The sequence below is a fragment of the Leptidea sinapis genome, chromosome 1, assembly GCF_905404315.1.
Source record: "Leptidea sinapis chromosome 1, ilLepSina1.1, whole genome shotgun sequence".
Taxonomy (NCBI): Eukaryota; Metazoa; Arthropoda; class Insecta; order Lepidoptera; family Pieridae; genus Leptidea; species Leptidea sinapis.
The window spans coordinates 21,509,321-21,528,688 of record NC_066265.1 but is presented as its reverse complement, the minus strand read 5'-3'; the positions used below and the strand labels follow the sequence as shown (position 1 = coordinate 21,528,688).

The 19,368-nt window shown below is 38.2% G+C and overlaps 1 protein-coding gene across 1 annotated transcript; it reads right to left on the bottom strand.

Annotated features, from left to right (window-relative positions):
- Positions 1 to 251: 251 nt before the first annotated feature.
- On the bottom strand, positions 252 to 12,521 carry LOC126964876 (proton-coupled folate transporter-like). Its single transcript, XM_050808198.1, has 7 exons — positions 11,715 to 12,521; positions 8,588 to 8,747; positions 7,872 to 7,973; positions 6,817 to 6,954; positions 4,377 to 4,460; positions 2,034 to 2,190; positions 252 to 387 (listed from the first exon to the last, which is right to left on the bottom strand). Exons 1-7 carry the CDS (start codon positions 12,519 to 12,521, stop codon positions 312 to 314), a joined length of 1,524 nt encoding a protein of 507 aa, XP_050664155.1. The 3' UTR covers positions 252 to 311.
- Between the last annotated feature and the right edge of the window lie 6,847 nt (positions 12,522 to 19,368).

Below are 19,368 nucleotides of genomic sequence, written 5' to 3'. Positions count from 1 at the left end.
TTATCGACACGTAAATAATTTTGTTTGTATTGGCAGAATGTGTCCTACAGCAGTTTAGTCGTGAAAGAGAAACAAACAGACCAACTCACTATTGCATTTGTATATCAGTTATGATCTTTTATTATAAGATTAAGCCATCATGTGAAATTCAAAAAAGAATCCTGTTTATATCTTGTTATTGTTTTGTTTTATGAATCAAATAAATCAATTTCTTCATTATATAATTTTCTGGTCAAAATAATGGTCAAAAATTCAAACAATTGTAATAATTTATTGTTTCGGTAGTAAGAAACTATAAACATTTAGTAAACTTAATATTCTTTCACCATATTTGCTTCTTGTTTCTTAGTTCTATGTATATTTCTTCTGTGTTCATAAAGTAGCCATCTGAAATAATAATTATGTTATATATCTATACATATATAAGATCGTGGATAAGCATAAACTGTACAATCAATATTTTTCAAAGCACATTTGCTGTGTTTACTATAAAAAAGTGCTTTATAGAATATCTGTCTGTTTGTCTGATTTTGCTTGATTTATTTTTATGACAAAATGTCACTGTAGATGCAGGCATAGTATTTTTGCTGATTTATAGCGTCCACGTGGACGATGTCGCGGACATAATATATTATTTTCCATAAAATATCTTGGCATATATGTAGACCAACATCTATCTTGGCACCTTCATTTAGAATCAATTAGTAATAGAATTAGGAATCTAACCTGGATATTTAAAAAACTAAGGCATGTTGCTTCTAAGCCTTTGCTTAATTTAATATATACTTCTCTGGCACAGTCAATTTTAATTTACTGCATTCCTGTCTGGGGTGGTGCCACGAAAAGTAAATTCTTAACTGTGGAAAGATCACAGAGAGCCCTTTTAAAAGTGACATTTCTAAAGCCCAGACTCTATTTTACTGAACAATTATATAAAGACTGCGACGTACTATCCGTTAGAAAACTTTATGTCCTTCATGTTACTCTTAAAAGACACAAAACTTTAATCCCTGATCCTTCTTACCTATTGAAAAGAACAAAACATGTTATTATTAAGCCAACTAGTGTAAAGACCACTTTTGCAATGCGACAGTTTATGAAACAATCAGAACATGTTTATATATTACGCGTAACAAAGTGGAATGTAGACGGTGTTTAACCACTTGGTTGAAGTCCATGAATTATGAGGAAATGGAAGAGCTATTTAACTACACGGAGTAAATTTTAGGTATACCTTCTTGATAGTACAATAAGTAGTGTTTTACGAAAAGTAATAATGACACACACCACACACACGCACACATGCTCATACACACACATACTCACATACATACACATACACACACACACACAGACATCCTGTTTGTATAATATTTTTCTTTTGTTAAATTATATTTTGAGACTTAATTTGTGATCCCTAGTTTTTGGTACTGTTAATTTTAATTGATATGGAAGAGCGTGGCCTTCTGGCACAGGTGTTTCTCACTTAATAGAAGGTCACATCCACTATTATGTTTGTACCATTTTTGTTACAGAAATAAATATTTTTTTCATTTTTCATTATCTAACACAATCTTAGGTAGTGGCGTACCCTGTGGGCGTACCAATAAGGTTCATATAAAGACTGTATAGTTTAGTTTATTCTTGGTGTTAGCCTCAGTAATTGTATATCAATGAAGACCTTTAGTTAGTTAATTGCTCTCCATCAAAATAACTCTTAAATTTTGCTGATTAAAATTTCTTGCTCTTACACTTTTTATTTTGAGTACATTTGCTACATTTATGTTAATCTCTCAACTTATGTATCGGTAATATACTTAATATATAATACACTAAATTTAATTTGCAACTTAAATTAATGAACGATACGGGACGCGAACCCGCGAATTCTCGGGTTCCATCCAGGGCTTTTTCAACTGAGCCAACCGTTCGTGTGACGTATGGTTCGTAAATTTTGATATGTCTTGTTCAACTTTCAGGGTTTGTAAACATCTTCTAATGAAATACTTATTTAAATAATATAAAATACTTACATAAATACAAAAAAAGTTGGCAAGATCATAGCAGATCCGACGAGGAAGACTGCACCAGGCAGCACCTCCATTGTAGATGTATATACTTTGGTATACATCGGTATATATAGAAGTGGCGTGAGATTTTCACATAAGCCGAATATTGAGTTCACTTTTCCTGTAAATATTGAAAGTTTTTCTAGCACGTTTAACGAGAAACATTGTAATCAAATTGACTATATAAAAAACTTCGGGCGTAGGAAGTACACATGTCTGAAGTGAAACCTGCATTGTGCATGAACCTCCAAGTTGCATATGGAGTCCTGGAACATGTGGCTAGAATGGCACATGATTGCAACCGCTATGAAAGACATCACTATCACCGCTATCATAACATGTATGTTGTCCTGGTGTCTATATATTAGTAATACGTCGTGCGCATGACGTCAGTGTATATTAAGGTCTACTCGCATCATACATAAACATATATTCTTTTACTATGATCGCCTGGTACCAATACACTGTATTGTGCTTCCTATTTCATTTATGTGTCTGTCTCTTTTTACTATCGGTTTTTGGTTTCATACTATTTGACACAAGATTTACCTGAGTCTCGCAAGTTCAGTAATGTAGCCATAAGGGCCCTCGTACCGAAACAAAAATATATTTTTAATGAATTATTCATTTCATATTTAAACAAATATTGCTTGGTAATTACTACAAGCAGTAACTTGGTGCCACTGTAGTAAGTATCAATCTAACCCAGCATCTTGTGCAATGAGTGTTTAACTGGTAGCTTAATAGTATAATAGCATAATTTTATTTTCACTTACTTTACTTTACTTTTGCTTATGCAAGAAAACTTTACAAGAAAATATTTTTTTTTTTCAATTTATATAATCACTAATAGAAAAATTGTATATTATCAAAAACTTGTATTACTCGTAATGGTGTCATAACCTAACAACAACTAGTAGTTAGTAACTCGAATACCGGTGGTGGTAAAACATTTGTTTTATGAATATGAATATAAGTTTTCGAGCGGGTTTTTATGTTCACTGTAGTATGTTATAGTATGTGATTGTGATTGTATTAAATAAATCATTATTTGGCACAAGATGAGTGAATAAGTCGGTTCGTGTGTTAAGAAGATCAAATCTGTGCCCGATTGGTGGATAACTTGCCCTATTATAGAGAAACACAAACATATAAGATTTTTTTTTAGTTTCAAAATCAAAATTAAAGTCAAATAAACTTCAATAAGGTTTATACAAAGTACATTTGAGCCGAATATTTTTTTAAATTACTGAATCTACCATTCGGCTGTAATACACATAATAAATTAGTTTGTAAGGTGCTGCATCCAATTTATGAATCGTGTTCAAAGTTAAAAGCAATATTTCAGATAGTCCTTAAAAAGTAATAAAAAATAAACTGTACAAAAATATCTTATATATTGGATACATTAACCATGTTTTTTTTTTTTTGTATGTTATTGTTAGTGTAAGGATTTTATAAGAAAATGATTGGTGGACAAGTGCCATATATAGGAATACAACTATGAATGGAGAGTCAGGACATCAACCCCGTGTAAGTTTCATGTCTTTCCTGCATCGAAAAACGAAAAAGGAGAGATATGTGGGTGAACTCCAATATTAAGAAAATACCACATTAATAGAAATGTTAATGATTAAATTTATTATTATAACTATTATTCTTTGGATCAGCTTTATAACAAAATGTTGACACTATAGAGAACTGACTACAAATTATTAATTTCTGTAGAGTATTCAGAAATTATTATTTTGTTCACTTGGTCTCAGTGTAACATTATCGTATCGGTGCTTGAAATTATTGATAACGAATGTATTGTCAATACTGACCCAAATTGATTTATTATAAGTGTCTGTAAATGTTATAACAGTTAACTAATTTAGTAATATAATTTTAATTAATTAGTCGGCACCTTCAGTGTTCATTCATGTCCATTATAACAAAATATATAAATAAGCTTTTAATGGATAATTTATTTTTGGAATTTTTTGTGTAGTACATTTGAATTGTTTTCCTATTAGTAAATCTATTGATATATATATAGATAAAGATAATATTGGGAATAGCCTTAGAATAAAAACGACCTTTTATGGAGTGAAATCACACAAAACTATATAATGACCATTACCATTACTTTTCTTAGAATTAAAACGAGTGTAATAATATCTCAATTTTTCATACTGAAGTTGAGTACTTTTTGACGAGATGTCCGGTGGTGAAACGACAAAAGATATAGACTGCTGTTAGATGTTAACTTGAACAATCTAACAGAGTGTGATGAGGATGTAACTTAAGTAACGTTATACTTACCAAGCTCGTCTGTTGCAACTAGTTTTGATACTATTGACCTTATTGCCAATAAAGATGTGCCATTTAACATGTCTATAACTGCAGCTAAAACAGAATTTAATTAATAAAAATGTGTGCACGCACGTTACAAGTTTATTTTTATGGAAATGGAGCACAAACTAGCGTAAGGGACACCTGATGTTAAGTGATCACCGCCGCCTACACCCTCCCGCAATACCAGAGGAATCACAGGAGCGTTTCCGGTTTTCAAGTTATACTTCTGTGGCGTAACAAAACAAAAATACTAAAAAAAAATATTCCTCGTGCTATTTTACAAAAAAATTAACAAGTGAAGTGAAGTTTATGAACAAGTATAACTTCAAAAGTGTTTATGCAACAATATTATTGTAGTACCTAAGATATATGATAATTTATAAGCCACGTCACATTAACGTCCATATATGCCCAGTATTTCGAAATCGAAACACTTGCTCGAACAGTTTCTCTTTGACGGATGTATCTTAAGTACTTTTTTAGTCGAATAAGGTGTGTAATCGGTGTCCTTCCGCCGCGACCCGCTCTCGCCTCTCACCTCCTTATTTTTGTGATTTCTTTTATAAAAGATTCTGATGAACTGCGAACCTCCTCCTTCATTTGAAGGTAGTACAAAGGTTTTGTTGAAATTATTTAGGAAAACCTTCATCATGAGATGAAATGATTATTGCAGTTAACCCTTCTATTTTCTTCTGTGGTCACCCTTCGGTGGAAATAACGATGACTTGTTTCGTTTTCGAACACCCCTATTTAACAGTTCTATTTTTTCAAAAAACAAGTTAATTCTGATTTAAGTGTGTAACAATATACAAATATCTAGAAATAACTAAAATTATAATCCATAAATAGTTCTGGCCATGGGTTATGAAACAAAAATATTGCGTAGTTATTAGACACTCTTTTCTAAGAAAATGTAGTTTGAGTGATAACAAAGATTATATTGTAAGATAGTTACACGTGTAATTAAGATATATAATATATTAGTTCTAATTATCGTGTAATCATGATTTGATGTGTGTAACATTAAAGTTGTCTTTTAGAAAAATAGCTCTTCAATTTTATCTACGGCGGATGTAGCCGTTTGTGCAGATAATATATCAAATGATATCAACATTTATAGTTTCATAACATACTGGAGCCGAGTTCACCTAACACAACATTAAATAGCCGATCGTGACGACTGAGTCTCATTCAGTACACATAAAATGCGCGCCATCAGAACTTTTCACGCCTAGAGTCGCGCCCATTCGCAAGAATCCATCTCTCTAACGCACAAAAGTCATCGCTTGGACTGTAATATATTGCAACTTAAGTCTCAGGCGAGGCGGGCGCTGGGCGTACGGTGTTGGCGATGTGTTTCGGGGAATATAAGTAAATATAAAACTAATATAAGTGTAAGTTCTTTTCACACAGACTGGCGAAGGTTGGAACTGGTCGGAGCCACCCCAGTCGTTTCACGTAGACTGGCTGGAAGAGCAGGGAATCGCTCGGTGTGCGTGCTCCACTAGAACGGCATATCTAGTGCCGCTCAGTCCAAGTTTTGCGAGCGCGGAAGATAACGTCATCAGAGACAGTCAGTCGGTTCCATTTATTATTTCATACTAGGCTCGTAGGCTTGCTCTCAAGGATTCTTAATAACAAAAGAAGTGAAATCGGCTGGATCACTTGGCGTTGCGTAGAGACGTCGCTTCATTGTGTGTCTTCTACTGCATTTATCACCGGGAGTGTTCCGAATAGCTGTTTAACCTGATTCCTGCCGCCGAATTCCACCTTCGCACGACACGCCACAAGTTAGGATATCATCCCCAACATCTGGTTGTGTGGCGGTCCTACACAGTGCGGTTTTCAAGGAGCTTTCTTCCACGTACTAAAAAAGCTGTGGAATGAGCTTCCTTGTGCGGTGTTTCCGGGACGATACGACATGGGTACCTTCAAAAAAAGCGCGTACACCTTCCTTAAAGGCCGGCAACGCTCTTGTGATTCCTCTGGTGTTGCAAGAGAATGAGGGCGTCGGTGATCACTTAACACCAGGTGTCCGATACGCTCTTTTGTCCTATTCCATAAAAAAAAAACAAAGATAAACCTTATTACAATGAGTCGACACATATGCAAGTTTATGTGAACGGTCACTTATATTCGTCCTCATTATTTAATGTCAGTGTTCTGAGTGTGTGATTTCTCTATGTCTATGTTTCGTTAAGTATCTGCTCGTTTAGAAAAGCTTGCAAAATAATATTTTCATTAATAAATCCCTGTGTATTGAGATAGAGACTAGCCTCTATCTATGCTGTACACACATTACAAAAACTACCAAAATTTGCAAAATGACGATTGAGTTTTGTCATCACGCTTACGTAAAGTCACACAAAACACCAACCTCTCATTTTATACCAATGTATAACCTTACCTAAATAGAGGATCCTTTCATTTTGAGCAAAACAGTACACGAAAGATGACGCAATTTTGCTTATAGTTGAAAAAATACCCAAGACGGCATCATGCCATCTTAAACACTTACTAAATATAGCAACTGAGATGATTGTTCCTGGAACAAAAATAGTAACATTTTAATATTATCTTATTACACCCGTAATAAGTAAGGAACGGCCTATATTAACTTAATTTCTTTTTATGGAAAAAGAGGAATAACAAGGAAACACTAGATGTAAAACAACTACATCTTTAAAGTGGGGGTTCCAAAAAAAAAATTTATATAATTAATAATAATAAATTCCTCGTGACCTAATTAAATCTCGCGATCTATTGCTTGGAGGTCTAGTGAGGACATTATAAAATTGTTGAAATTATCTACAATAATGCCTCTTGCATTTTTCTATCAGATTAACCGATTTCGGAGAAGACCGATGAGAAAGTGACATCATTAGGACGATGATCTTGTTTCCCCAACAGTTTTTGAGGTAGAATACAAAATGCGTTTTTTATATGTTTAGTAGGAATAATCCAAGATAATAAGTGAAATAAGACTTTTTTTATTTAAGAGTAAATAATTTTTAAAAATTCAGCTCACTATTTGTTCCACAGATTGTAGTTTAAAATCTTTGAAATGACTGAATTATTAATATATCTCAAAACGTTACACGCTTAGGTACCAATGTTTATATTTATTTGAGTCAGTTAGCTGCGTATAAATTAAATAATACGTTCGTTGTCATGTATATTTTTATCTCGTTCATTAATTGTTTAGAATAAATAAATTCCAACAGGGCAACGAAACACCGTTCGCAAAATATGTTAGAGCTGAGAGTAGGAATAATTTCAAGCACAGGTTGTGTTATGTCTCTGCACTCCTTGTTAAATATAGAAGGTTGTCCCAATATGAATATTGTTATTACATTCGTGGGATAAATATGATGGAAAAAATAATTAACGCTTAGTTTAAATTATTTCTGTTGTATTATGAAAACATAATATCATGTCAATTATAATAAAATATTTACTAACCTAACGTATGCATAACAAAGTTGTATGCTTGGAATATGCCGAATTTAACTTCATCCCAATTGAATCTGTATCGCGTTGATATATACATGACCGACAATTCGCCTGAAAAAAAAAACATGTGTGCAAATTACACGTGGTAGAAGTGAAACCGTCAAAAATTATGAAGAATATTATTATAAAAATGATGAATCTCTACAAACTTATAGTACCATCACGTGTACAAAACACCACGGTTGTTGTGATGCCTTTTCTCAAGCTTTGCACAAATGCATACACATGCACTGAGGCCCAAGCATACTCCCACTATGCCTTGGTCAACACGAGTGGAGGTGCGTAGCAGAGCACAAAGACAACCAACAACACCAACGAACAAACATCAACAACGGGTCAGCACTTGTATAATAATTTTAAGATGTGCTTTGTGCATGAACCTCTAAGCCGCAGATAAAGTCCTGGTACATGTTTCTAGGAGAAAACAATTTCAATCACTATGAAAGACATTACTATCACCGCTACCATATTTATGTTCTCCTGGTAGCTATGTGGTGCCAAGGGCATGACGTCAGAATATAATATTAAGGTTTATATTCGCATCATACATAAGACAATCTCTTCTTCACTATGATCGCCTGGTACCAGAACACTGTATAATGCTTCCTATTTCATTTTCTCTCTCGCGAATGTACACCAAAATAAATAATGTAAAATAACATTACCATGTGTCGGTCCAAACAGAATGGCTGACACCGCCAAGTATACGAACATTCTGAGACGTCTGTTGTTCGGCCCTTTCTTGAACACCACTAATAGCGTATTTTTTATATTTGCAATGTCAAAATATAGTCGTGTTAAATGCACAAGACCTTTTTTGTCATGCTGAAATAAAATAAAGTGTTAAGTATATTACTTCTACACATGGATAGATAGACCAGCCCTGTGCTTCCCCGGGGCAGTAAAGATAGAGGCGTCTTAGGGCATTTACCAATGAGCACAGGATGCCGGCTAGAATATTGGTACCACATCGTGCAGAACGGTGCTTTTATATGTCTTGTCATTTTATGTCTCAAGGTGATGAGCGCAGTGTTAGTGCCCCTCAGAAGTTTTGGATTTTTCAATAATCCTGAGCAGCACTTCATTGTAATGGGCAATGCGTATCAATTACCATCAACTGAACGTCCTGCTCGTCTCGTACCTTATTGTTATAAAAAAAACACAGCGATGAGATAATTGATGAGTGAGTGATGTTTTTTTTTTATATAAGAGGGGGCAAACGGGCAAGAGGATCGCGTGGTGCAACGTGGTGAGGCAAACGCCTCTAGACATGTGCAAAGTTAAGCTAAGTTAGTTAGTTTAATTTGGAAGTATGCTTAAAGGAAAGTCGTATCGGTTCCGAAAAACTTGGCAATAAATTACTCGTAAAACGCACGGTTGTGGAATGTGAGACATCATGTTGATATCGGTAGTACTTAGCATTTTGATGTGATTATATTAAAATGTATGTTCAGGTATCTGGCATCTCTAGGCCTCAAGACATATGAAATTTATGAGTTTTACACTGGTCACTATTTCCCTTATAGTCTAATCACATGATCGGATTTGGTCCGACCCAACCATAGGTAGCGGACCATATTCGATGGTATGTCGCATGGTGCATCGCACACAAATATTATCCGGACCGTACCGAGGACGACGGCGAAACAATTGGTGCGAGGCGCTCACCGGACCGTCCGACGCTCCTGCCGTACCAAACCCGACCATATGTTAATGCTATTAAGCTATTCTACTACATATATGTATACTCAGCTTAGTTTTATCGGTAGTTCAGTTTTTCATGATATAATCATTAGGAATAATCCTCAGAGCATTAATTTATTATACACAGTTTAAGATTTGATAACATATTAAGCTAAGCCAATATTTTATTGTAGAATTTATATACCATTATTGTCTTGAATAAAATACATTTAAAATGATTAAAAGGCATGCAATTGTAATTGCATTTTACATTAGGTATTCATAAACTTTGTTGTGGGTTTAGTTCTATGATGTAACTGATACACAATTTCGCTGAATAAAAAAAATAAAACTCTTTTGCAAAAATAATATCATTATGAGAACATTGAACTCTCTCTCTCGCTCATCTCTCATCTCAAGGCAACAAACCCAATACAAATGTTTTTATGGATCGAATAGAAATTAATTGCAGCAAAGAGGGATGAAGGAACAGATCAACTGAAGGACAATCCGAGTCAAAACTTTTCATTTTTTATTTTGTATATATTGTATACATATTTGTTAAAAAAAATATTTAGATGTTGTTGAGTTTTGATCACTTACTTTTGCGAATAATTAAGTTTATGTTAAAGTTACATTCTTAGTAGGTATATCCCAATGGGGTTCCACGCCATAGGCTTGACTGGCGACCCGAATCGGCTACGGACAACAACTACTCTTTTCGTGTTCTATCGAACTATTCCAATATTATTATACCTATCTCTTTTTAACTTATTGCAAAGCGTTTGGGAAAGAGTAAGACAGCAAGCAACGTTAAGAGAAGGCAATTTAGAACTTTGCAGTGTGTGTCTCTTCAGAATGCTCACATAATATATACTTTTAAATATTTATATAAGCAAGAAATAAATTTTGAAAAATACCAATGCCTGGAGTTCATTTAAAATGCGAATAGACTTATTGTGCTATGTGCTAACTTCATAATAGCGTACTACACGGTGGCCTCGTGCCGTTGCCATATGGCAACGTGAGCAAACAGGAAGTTATCACTAAATATTATAAAACAAAGTCCTCCACCGCGTCTGTCTGTCTGTCTGTTCGTGATAAACTCAAAACATACTACACCGATTTTTATGCTGCTTTCACTAATAGATAGCGTGGTTCTCGAAGAAGGTTTCAGTATATAGTTTGTTAAGGTTGTGTATAAATTAACGATATTGATAGGTGTCGAAAAAAATAAGCCGTCTTTTAGCCGGAGCTTTCAACAAAAACGCTGTCTAAGCCCTTTGAGATATAACAGAATAATGTATGGTGGAATTGTTTTTGTTATTTTACATAGATCTACAGAAAAGCTCGCGATTGCATATTATGTCAATTTCTTAAGGATAACATAAACTGTCCATTTTAATACAATAATCCAATTTAAAGAATTAGCAAAAATAAAGCGGTAATTTATAAGCTGTTTACACAAATACGATATTAATCCTAGTCATTATTTATTAATTCATATAATAAAATCTTTAGAGGGTCTTGGTCTTTTTCCCCCACGAGGACCAATCGGCTTGGGGGAGGATTTTGTTTAAGTTAAAGCAAAAGCAAAAGTGGAAATGGACTGGACACATTCTGAGGGAAAAGAAAGAGAAATGGACCAAAACCGTTACAGAATGGTATCCAAAAGACGGGAAACGAAGAAAAATTAGACAGATTAGAAGGTGGGAGGACGATTTTAAAAGAATAGCAGGACCGGACTGGATGAGAGTAGCCAGAGACCGAATAAGGTGGAAGTCTTTAGAGGAGGCCTTTGTCGAGAGACAAATTACTAGTTAAGATAATTTAAGTTTTATTTATAAGAAAAAAATTAAGCCGCTAGTTATAATAAAGGATTTTTTATTTTATTTTATTTATAATAAAATCATTCAGAAATACGTTTTGGTTTCATTTTTAACACATTAACTTTGATTGCATATTTCCGATAGCTTAGACGAAATTATTCCCGAATACCTACATCATTTCTGTTGTTCTGTCTGTTGCGTCAGCTAGTATATTATATACTCAAAGCAATATAGTTATAACATAATAAAAAAGAATGTAATTGGGCTTAATATTTCTTACCTTTTTCTGTCCCTCGTTCCGTTTTGGATCTTTTAAAATAAAAACGGTGTACAAAAAATTTAAGATATGAATAGCCGCACAAAATGAATAAACACTGTAAAAACCTGAATACTTCAAAAGTACGCCACTCAATCCCATGCCGATAGGAAAGCCAACAGACATACTGAAGCTAATAAGACCCATTCGAAAAGTTCTATTTTCAACTGTAGTTATGGTACTAATATAAGAAAATATTGTTAAAAAACAAACGCAAAAAGAACCCGATAAACCGTCTATTAAGGCATCACTGAACACATACGCTTCGAGACTGAGTTCAAAAAAGAAATAATAATGCAGAATTCCGTTGAGGCAGGATAGTGTTTGGCCAATTATTGGGATAATTATAAATATTTTTCTATGTCCAGTTTTGTCAGACCATGATCCAACAAACAAAGCTGTTATACATGGCAGCGTGGCTGTTATATAGGTTCTCCATGCCAAAGCTCTCGCCACCAATATCTGAACATCTCTTTCATATTCATTCTCAGCCTCCAGCGTTTGGCTCTTCAGAGAATCACAGATATCTTTGGTAAAATTTAAATTAACTCGACATGCCTTCTCTAAGTTTAAATTTTGCCCAGTCAATATAGCCAAGACACATGGAACTACGTAGCATATCATTACCGGCTCTACTGTCACATTCTGAACTGCATATAAAAAGTTTTCTTTGAATGATTTCTTTTCTTTGACTTCTCCGCCATTTTCTTTAAGTGGGTCTGATTCTGTGAATTGTTCCCTTTCATTATTTTGGTAAGCTTTTTGTTCCATTTTACATAATTTTGCACTACATTTGATGAGACATACAACTGTTACTAGTATGGAATTGCTAATATAGAATTGAAATTATTATTAAATATATATATATAATCTACGATAAACTGTTTTCAAATAAAAAAAAAATTATAAGTATGTTTTACTTTATAATCTTCTTACGTGATTACGTCTGACTTAAAATTGTATTAAGAGATTAGATAATATTAAAGATTAAAAGAGAATAAATGTGTAAATTTAAATTTTACTATTACTTTCTTACTATATTGTTCTGTTCTGTACCTGATTTTTTAAGCATTCTGAGGCAAATTATATAGTCGTTCTCTCTCTTGTTTGCTGTATCACCTCGAGTTTGGCACAAAAATTTCCTTGTTACATTAACATACATTAAGATAAAGGATAATAATTAATGCTATAATATACGGATGTATTATAAATGTATGCCAGACTGCCACCTAACCAATCATATTCAAAACTTAAAAAATGACAGGAAGAAAAATAACATATTATAAGCTATTACTAAATAGCATCCCACTATTTTTAATATTTATCTATTTATATTTACTGTCGTGAACTATCAAATACTAAGTTTGCTTACAATAATTATTTACTGATAAAGAGTGTCAACAGCAAGTTTAGCGTGTGATGTCCCACTAGAATAACAACAAACCATCTCTTCCCGTGGGTGTCGCAAGAGGCGACTAAGGGATACAAACAATGATGTCGTGAGGTTATCCGAGGTCCTGTGCAAAACGGCTTTGAATGCCTCGGTGACTCGGTGCGTTGACGTGGACAAGTATAAGAACAGGTTCGAGGCAGCTGTTCAAACGGCTGGGTCTAAGTTCTTCAAAACCAGCCGTTCAAAAAGAAATGGAAATAAAATCTCAGATTATACCCTCAAATTGATGGATGTAAGACGCCAAATGATCCTGCAGCCCCCGGACGCTGCTTCTCAGTATAGGTGGCAAAAAAGATAGATCTCCAAGTTATTGACTCGAGATATACGCCGCCACAATACAGATTGTGTGAAGGTGGCCATAGAGCGTAAGAAAGGCTCAAAAGTATTCGCACTAGATTTGCCTATTGGGCAGAGCCAACTGAAAAAGCTGAAGACCGGTGACGGCTGTGTCGTTTCATCTAAGGCCGAACTTTTGAAAGAAGTCGAGAAGTTCTATGGACAGTTATATACGATTGCACCTATTATCAACAAGGATGAAGACACAAGAGCCAAATTAACCCGACATTATACCGAAGATGGGGAGGGGGAGAACGACAACAACATCTAGTCGGCCCCAAATGTCAACCTCACCTGCATGCGGTACCTCCTGCTAGACAACGGACGAGGCTCTGGCGACCGACCTGTGGCGGGATAACCACTCACACCTGGCGGGGCAACCTAACAGAAGAGGCTTCAGCTGTCTTGGGATCCAAATAATCCTTAAAAGGACTGATACTGAAGGCAACGGGAAACCACTGCAACTAACTTTTCCAAGAAAGTCATCATGAAAGTACAATCATAGAGATCACGAAAGCTATGCAATCCCCTAGCAAACAGCGCAGAAACCCCTAGAAAGCAGCGGTGGGAAATATGCTACCAGCCACGAGGCAGCAGGAGACTAGGCTCCTCATGGAAATTCGGCTACTCGAATATCTGTTAAGCTGCGACAAATTCAAACGATAGGAACATGGAACGTGCGCGGCTTACTTAGAAGTTAACATCATGGAAAGAGAGATCAAAAGGTGCGGCCTGAATATATGTGGACTTAGTGAAACCCATTGGAGAGGTAACGTATATTTTCTCATGAAATCCCATGCTGTATACTTCTCTGGAAATGACACCAATAGCCAGAACGGTGTTGCTCTCTTAATACCAGTAAACGACCGGATTATTTGCGTCAAACTAAAAACTTCACCAGTTTATCTGACCATCGTACAAATATATGCCCCCACCAGCACTGCTAGTGACGATATTATAGAGAGGTTCAATTCAGAACTAGAGACCTCCATTGCAAAACTCCCTTCTAGAGAAACTCTGGTAATACTAGGCGACTTTAATGTTAAAATAGGAGCAAACTCTATCCATCTTAGCCATTGTGTGAGCGGATTTGCTCTTGGAGCACGCAACGTCTCATACAGTTTGCGACTGAAAATGACCTGGTAATAGTAAATAGCATTTTCCAACATCATCCACGTAGGCTATACACTTGGATATCACCAGACGGTAAATATCGCAATCAAATAGACTACATTTTGGTTCGATCGCGATGGTGAACATCTATCAGAATCATCATCCTGGTGCACACTGTGGATCTGACCATCAACTACTGATCTCAAAGTTTAAGATAAAATTAAGAGCAGTTCGAAGTCTCGTGAGGCAGAGTAAAATCGAAGTAAAGGATAGCTCAAAGTTTTACGTTGCAGCAAAACGGAACTGGGTGGAATGGGATAACACAAACTTAGTCGGGGAGACACTTGACGTGCTGTGGGAACGAACTAAGAGGCTTACTGGATAACTGAATGTGGCACAAAAACGGCAACACTGGATGACAGATAGCACCCTAGAACTGGTCGAACGGAGACGCGCATTAAAGGCAAAAGGGGAAGAGGTTAGTGGCTTGAACAAACTATCGGCGCAAATACAAGCAGGATGCAGGCGGGACCATAATGCGAAAATGAAGATGCTTCACAAACTATGCGAAGAAATCGATGCTCACGCTAACAGACATGAGTCCAGGGATCTCTATCATAAAATTCGATCCATCACAAAATCACTTATTTCCAAAACCTGGGCCATTGAAAACAGTGATGGTATGGTAGTTACAGAGTTAGATCGCATAACTGAAGTTTGGAAAAGTTACTGACAGTCCCTATTCCTGGACAATCAGTCCCAAAAATTTCCCAATACTGAGCACGGAACTGAATACCTAGAGCCGGACATAGTTAAATCTGAAGTCAGCGCCGCCATAAAGCATCTCAAAAATGGGAAGACTACTGGAAGAGATGCTAACCCGATCGATAATCAGGGCTCTCGATGATGTTGGTGTTAATATATTTGACATATCTGCAACAAAATATGGCAGTCGGGAATATGGCCAACAGAATGGACTCATACGGTTTTCATTCCACTACATAAAAAGGGCCCTACCAAGAAGTGTAGCAACTACCGCCTTATTGCACTAATATCTCAAGCAAGCAAAATCATGTTACATATTCTGAATGAACAAATGAAGACCTCACGCAGATTGGGAACTGCAAAGTCGTGCAATCTTATGTATATATTTGTGCTTTAATCTCAAACAATGGAGGATGTGTAGATGAAGTAAAGTGCCGTATGGCGATAGCAAGAACTGTGATGGATAAATTAAAAAAAAAATTTAAGAACAGAAACATTACAAAAGCCACGAAAATCCGGTTCGTCCAAACACTTGTTTTTGACAAGTCAAGAAAAAGAAAATTGATGCTCTGGAGATGTGGTGAGAATGCTAGGAGTTTCATGGACCGAGTTTCGCACCAACGTCTCCATTCTCCAAGAATTTGCCATAAAATAACACCTTTCGGTGTTAATACAGAGTCGCGTTCTTAAGTTCTTCGGACACGTCTCCTGGCGCGAGAGTGAGTGCATTGAGCGCCATGTTGGTCACGGCAAAGTGGAGGGCACCAGAGGGCGGGGACGGTCGCCCATGCTATGGACCCACCAAATTTAGTCCGCTGTGGGCGGTCCATTGAATGTGTGCACCAGACTGTCGGCCAGCAGGGAAAAGTGGCGAAATCTCGTGGGGCGCATCTCATCTGCCCCAAAAGATTTCACTTAATGATGACCACGACCGCTCTATCCAGAGTGTAACGAAGGAGGGTACCGGCTCTTGTAGAGTCGGAGAATCCCTCGCCGAGCATTCGCGCTTGGGCTGCCCCTTGTATTCTGGGGAGGGCACAGTACCGCGTATGTCACAGGACAAACAGGGCAGCAACACCACATTGTAACATCCGGGTATTTCACTCCAACTTAAACACCGTCCACCACCACCTTGAGACGGCGCAGCCGGCCTTGTGTTTCCTTACGGAGACGCAGATATCTCGACCTAGCGATACGTCATATTTAACGTACCCCGGGTACAAAATTGAGCATAATTTCATGCCTCACGCCGGGGTATGTGTGTACGTTAGGGAGGATATCTGCTGTCGCCGTCTCGGCAATTTTGAGGGTAGGGGCCTGTCTACTCTCTGGCTCCGCGTAGATTTAGAGGACCGCGTCCGCATCTATGCGTGTGTCTACAGGTCCCATAGTGGTAACGCAGAAACGGATCACCTCATGGGCTGCGTTCAAGCGGCATTTGATGACGTGCTTGCTCAGATCCCCTCCGCTGAAATCGTAGTCTTGGGTGATTTCAACGGGCACAATGCCGCATGGCTTAGATCACGTACCACAGACTACGCAGGGCGATCTGTGCATAATTTTGCATTGGCGTATGGTCTGTTCCAATTGGTTGAGTCGCCGACGCGGCTCCCGGATGTGGATAGCCACATGCCGTCCTTACTAGATCTTCTGCTGATTACACATCCCGATGGTTACCAGGTCTCTGTCGAAGAAGTTCTGAAGAGGAAATATAAACGTGCCTCCAGATTTTCTAAGCGGCAAATCGCCCGTGCGAAATCGAAGCACGTCGTCAAAATTGGCGAGCAGCTTTCCAGTTACCCGACCGGAACACGCAAGTTCTGGTCGTTGTCGAAAGCTGCTCTTGGTAACTTCAACCAGCCGTCCATGCCGCCGTTGCACATGAGGAATGACACCCTGGCCCATACGGCAAAAGAGAAAGCCGATCTCCTGTACACTCTTTTTGCCTCCAACTCGACTCTTGACGACAACGGAAAAACACCGGCGACCATCCCGCGGTGTCAGAGCTCTATGCCTGACGTACAGTTCTGACAGAAAACTGTTAGGCGAGCTCTGTTTTCGTTGGACGTCAGGAAGTCGAGCGGGCCGGATGGCATTTCTCCAATCGTGCCCCCTGAGTTGACGCGGGTGCTAACGCGTTTATTCCGGCACTCTTATTCAAAAGGCGTAGTCCCTGATTCATGGAAGTCAGCCCTTGTCCATCCGATCCCAAAAAAAGGAGACAGTTCGGATCCGGCAAACTACAGGCCTATTGCTATTACCTCCCTACTCTCCAAAATCATGGAGAGCATAATTAACCGCCAGCTCTTGGTATACCTTGAGGGTCACCAGTTGATCAACGACCGGCAGTACGGCTTTCGCCATGGTCGGTCGACTAGCGATCTTCTGTCTATACCTAACACATAGATGGGCGGTGGCTATTGAAAGCAAGGGGGAAGGCCTGGCAGTTGGTCTGGATATAGCGAAGGCCTTTGATCGTGTATGGCACAAGGCGCTCCTCGCAAAACTTCCATCATTTGGGCTTCCCGAGAGCTTATGCAAGTGGACCTCCAGCTTCCTCACTGGGCGCAGCATACAGGTCGTTGTCGACGGTTTTTGCTCGAATCCCAAGCCCGTGAACGCTGGAGTGCCCCAAAGCTGTGTGCTATATCCCACGCTGTTTCTTCTGCATATCAATGATATGTTGGACACCGCCAACATGCATTGCTATGCAGACGACAGCACTGGTGATGCCGTATACGCGGGCCATGCAGGTCTCTCTCGGGAAAACGTCGAGCAGTGCCGGGAGAAACTTGTGTCTTCTATCGAGTCCTCTCTCGAGAAGGTCGCGGAATGGGGTAAGTTGAACCTTGTCCAATTTAACCCCCAGAAGACTCAAGTATGCGCGTTTACCACTAAAAAAACCCCATTTGCCGTATCACCGCTCTTCGAGAACACTTCCCTTAAAGCCTCGCCTAGTATCGGAATACTGGGTCTCGAAATCTCAAGCGATTGCCAATTCCGTGGCCATCTGGAGGGCAAAGCCAAATTGGGTTCGAAGAAGCTGGGCGTCATCAATAGAGCACGGCAATACTTCAAGCCGGCCCACATTCTAGCGCTCTACAAAGCGCAGGTCCGGCCTCACATGGAATATTGCTGTCATCTCTGGTCTGGCGCACCCCAGTATCAGCTCGATCCATTTGACCGCGTGCAACGCAGAGCAGCTCGAATTGTCGGGGATCCAGTACTCTGTGAACGGCTGGATCACTTGGCGTTGCGTAGAGACGTCGCTTCATTGTGTGTCTTCTACCGCATTTATCACGGGGAGTGTTCCGAAGAGCTGTGCAACCTGATTCCTGCCGCCGAATTTCACCTTCGTACGACACGCTACAAGTTACGATATCATCCCTACAATCTGGATGTGTGGCGGTCCTCCACAGTGCGGTTTTCAAGGAGCTTTTTTCCTCGGGATACGACATGGGTACCTTCAAGAAAAGCGCGTACACCTTCCTTAAAGGCCGGCAACGCTCTTGTGATTCCTCTGGTGTTGCAGGAGAGTGTGGGCGGCGGTGATCACTTAACACCAGGTGACCCGTACGCTCGTTTGTCCTCCTATTCCATAAAAAAAAAAAAAAAAGAAGAAAGAAGATACCTAAGATACCCCAGACTACAGCCTGTACGAGATTAGTATGGCCCTAAAACAGCTTAAAAACAACAAGGCGCCGCATGATGATGTAACGCCGCGTGATGGTACCCCTGTACTTAAGACCCTCCAGAAACTATTCAATGCCGTTATCCTCTAGGGCAAAACGCCGCAAGCATGGCACAGAAGTATAGTGGTGCTTTTCTTCAAAAAAAATGCTTTTGAAGACCTATATGCCCATATCACTTCTGAGCCATGTATATAAGTTGTTTTCTAGGGTTATCACGAATCGTATCGTGTGCAGGCTTGACGATTTCTAGCCTCCCGAA

What these genes read in the sequence shown, in the direction of transcription:
- LOC126964876 (XM_050808198.1), bottom strand. Translation starts at nt 12,521, where the DNA reads ATGGAACAAAAAGCTTACCAAAATAATGAAAGGGAACAATTCACAGAA. An exon ending in TGAAAGGATCCTCTATTTAG is followed by an intron (nt 4,461 to 6,816) that starts GTAAGGTTATAC and finishes ATTCTGTTTTAG; the next exon opens with CTGCAGTTATAGACATGTTA. An exon ending in CCAACTTTTTTTGTATTTAT is followed by an intron (nt 388 to 2,033) that starts GTAAGTATTTTA and finishes TTATTATTTCAG; the next exon opens with ATGGCTACTTTATGAACACA.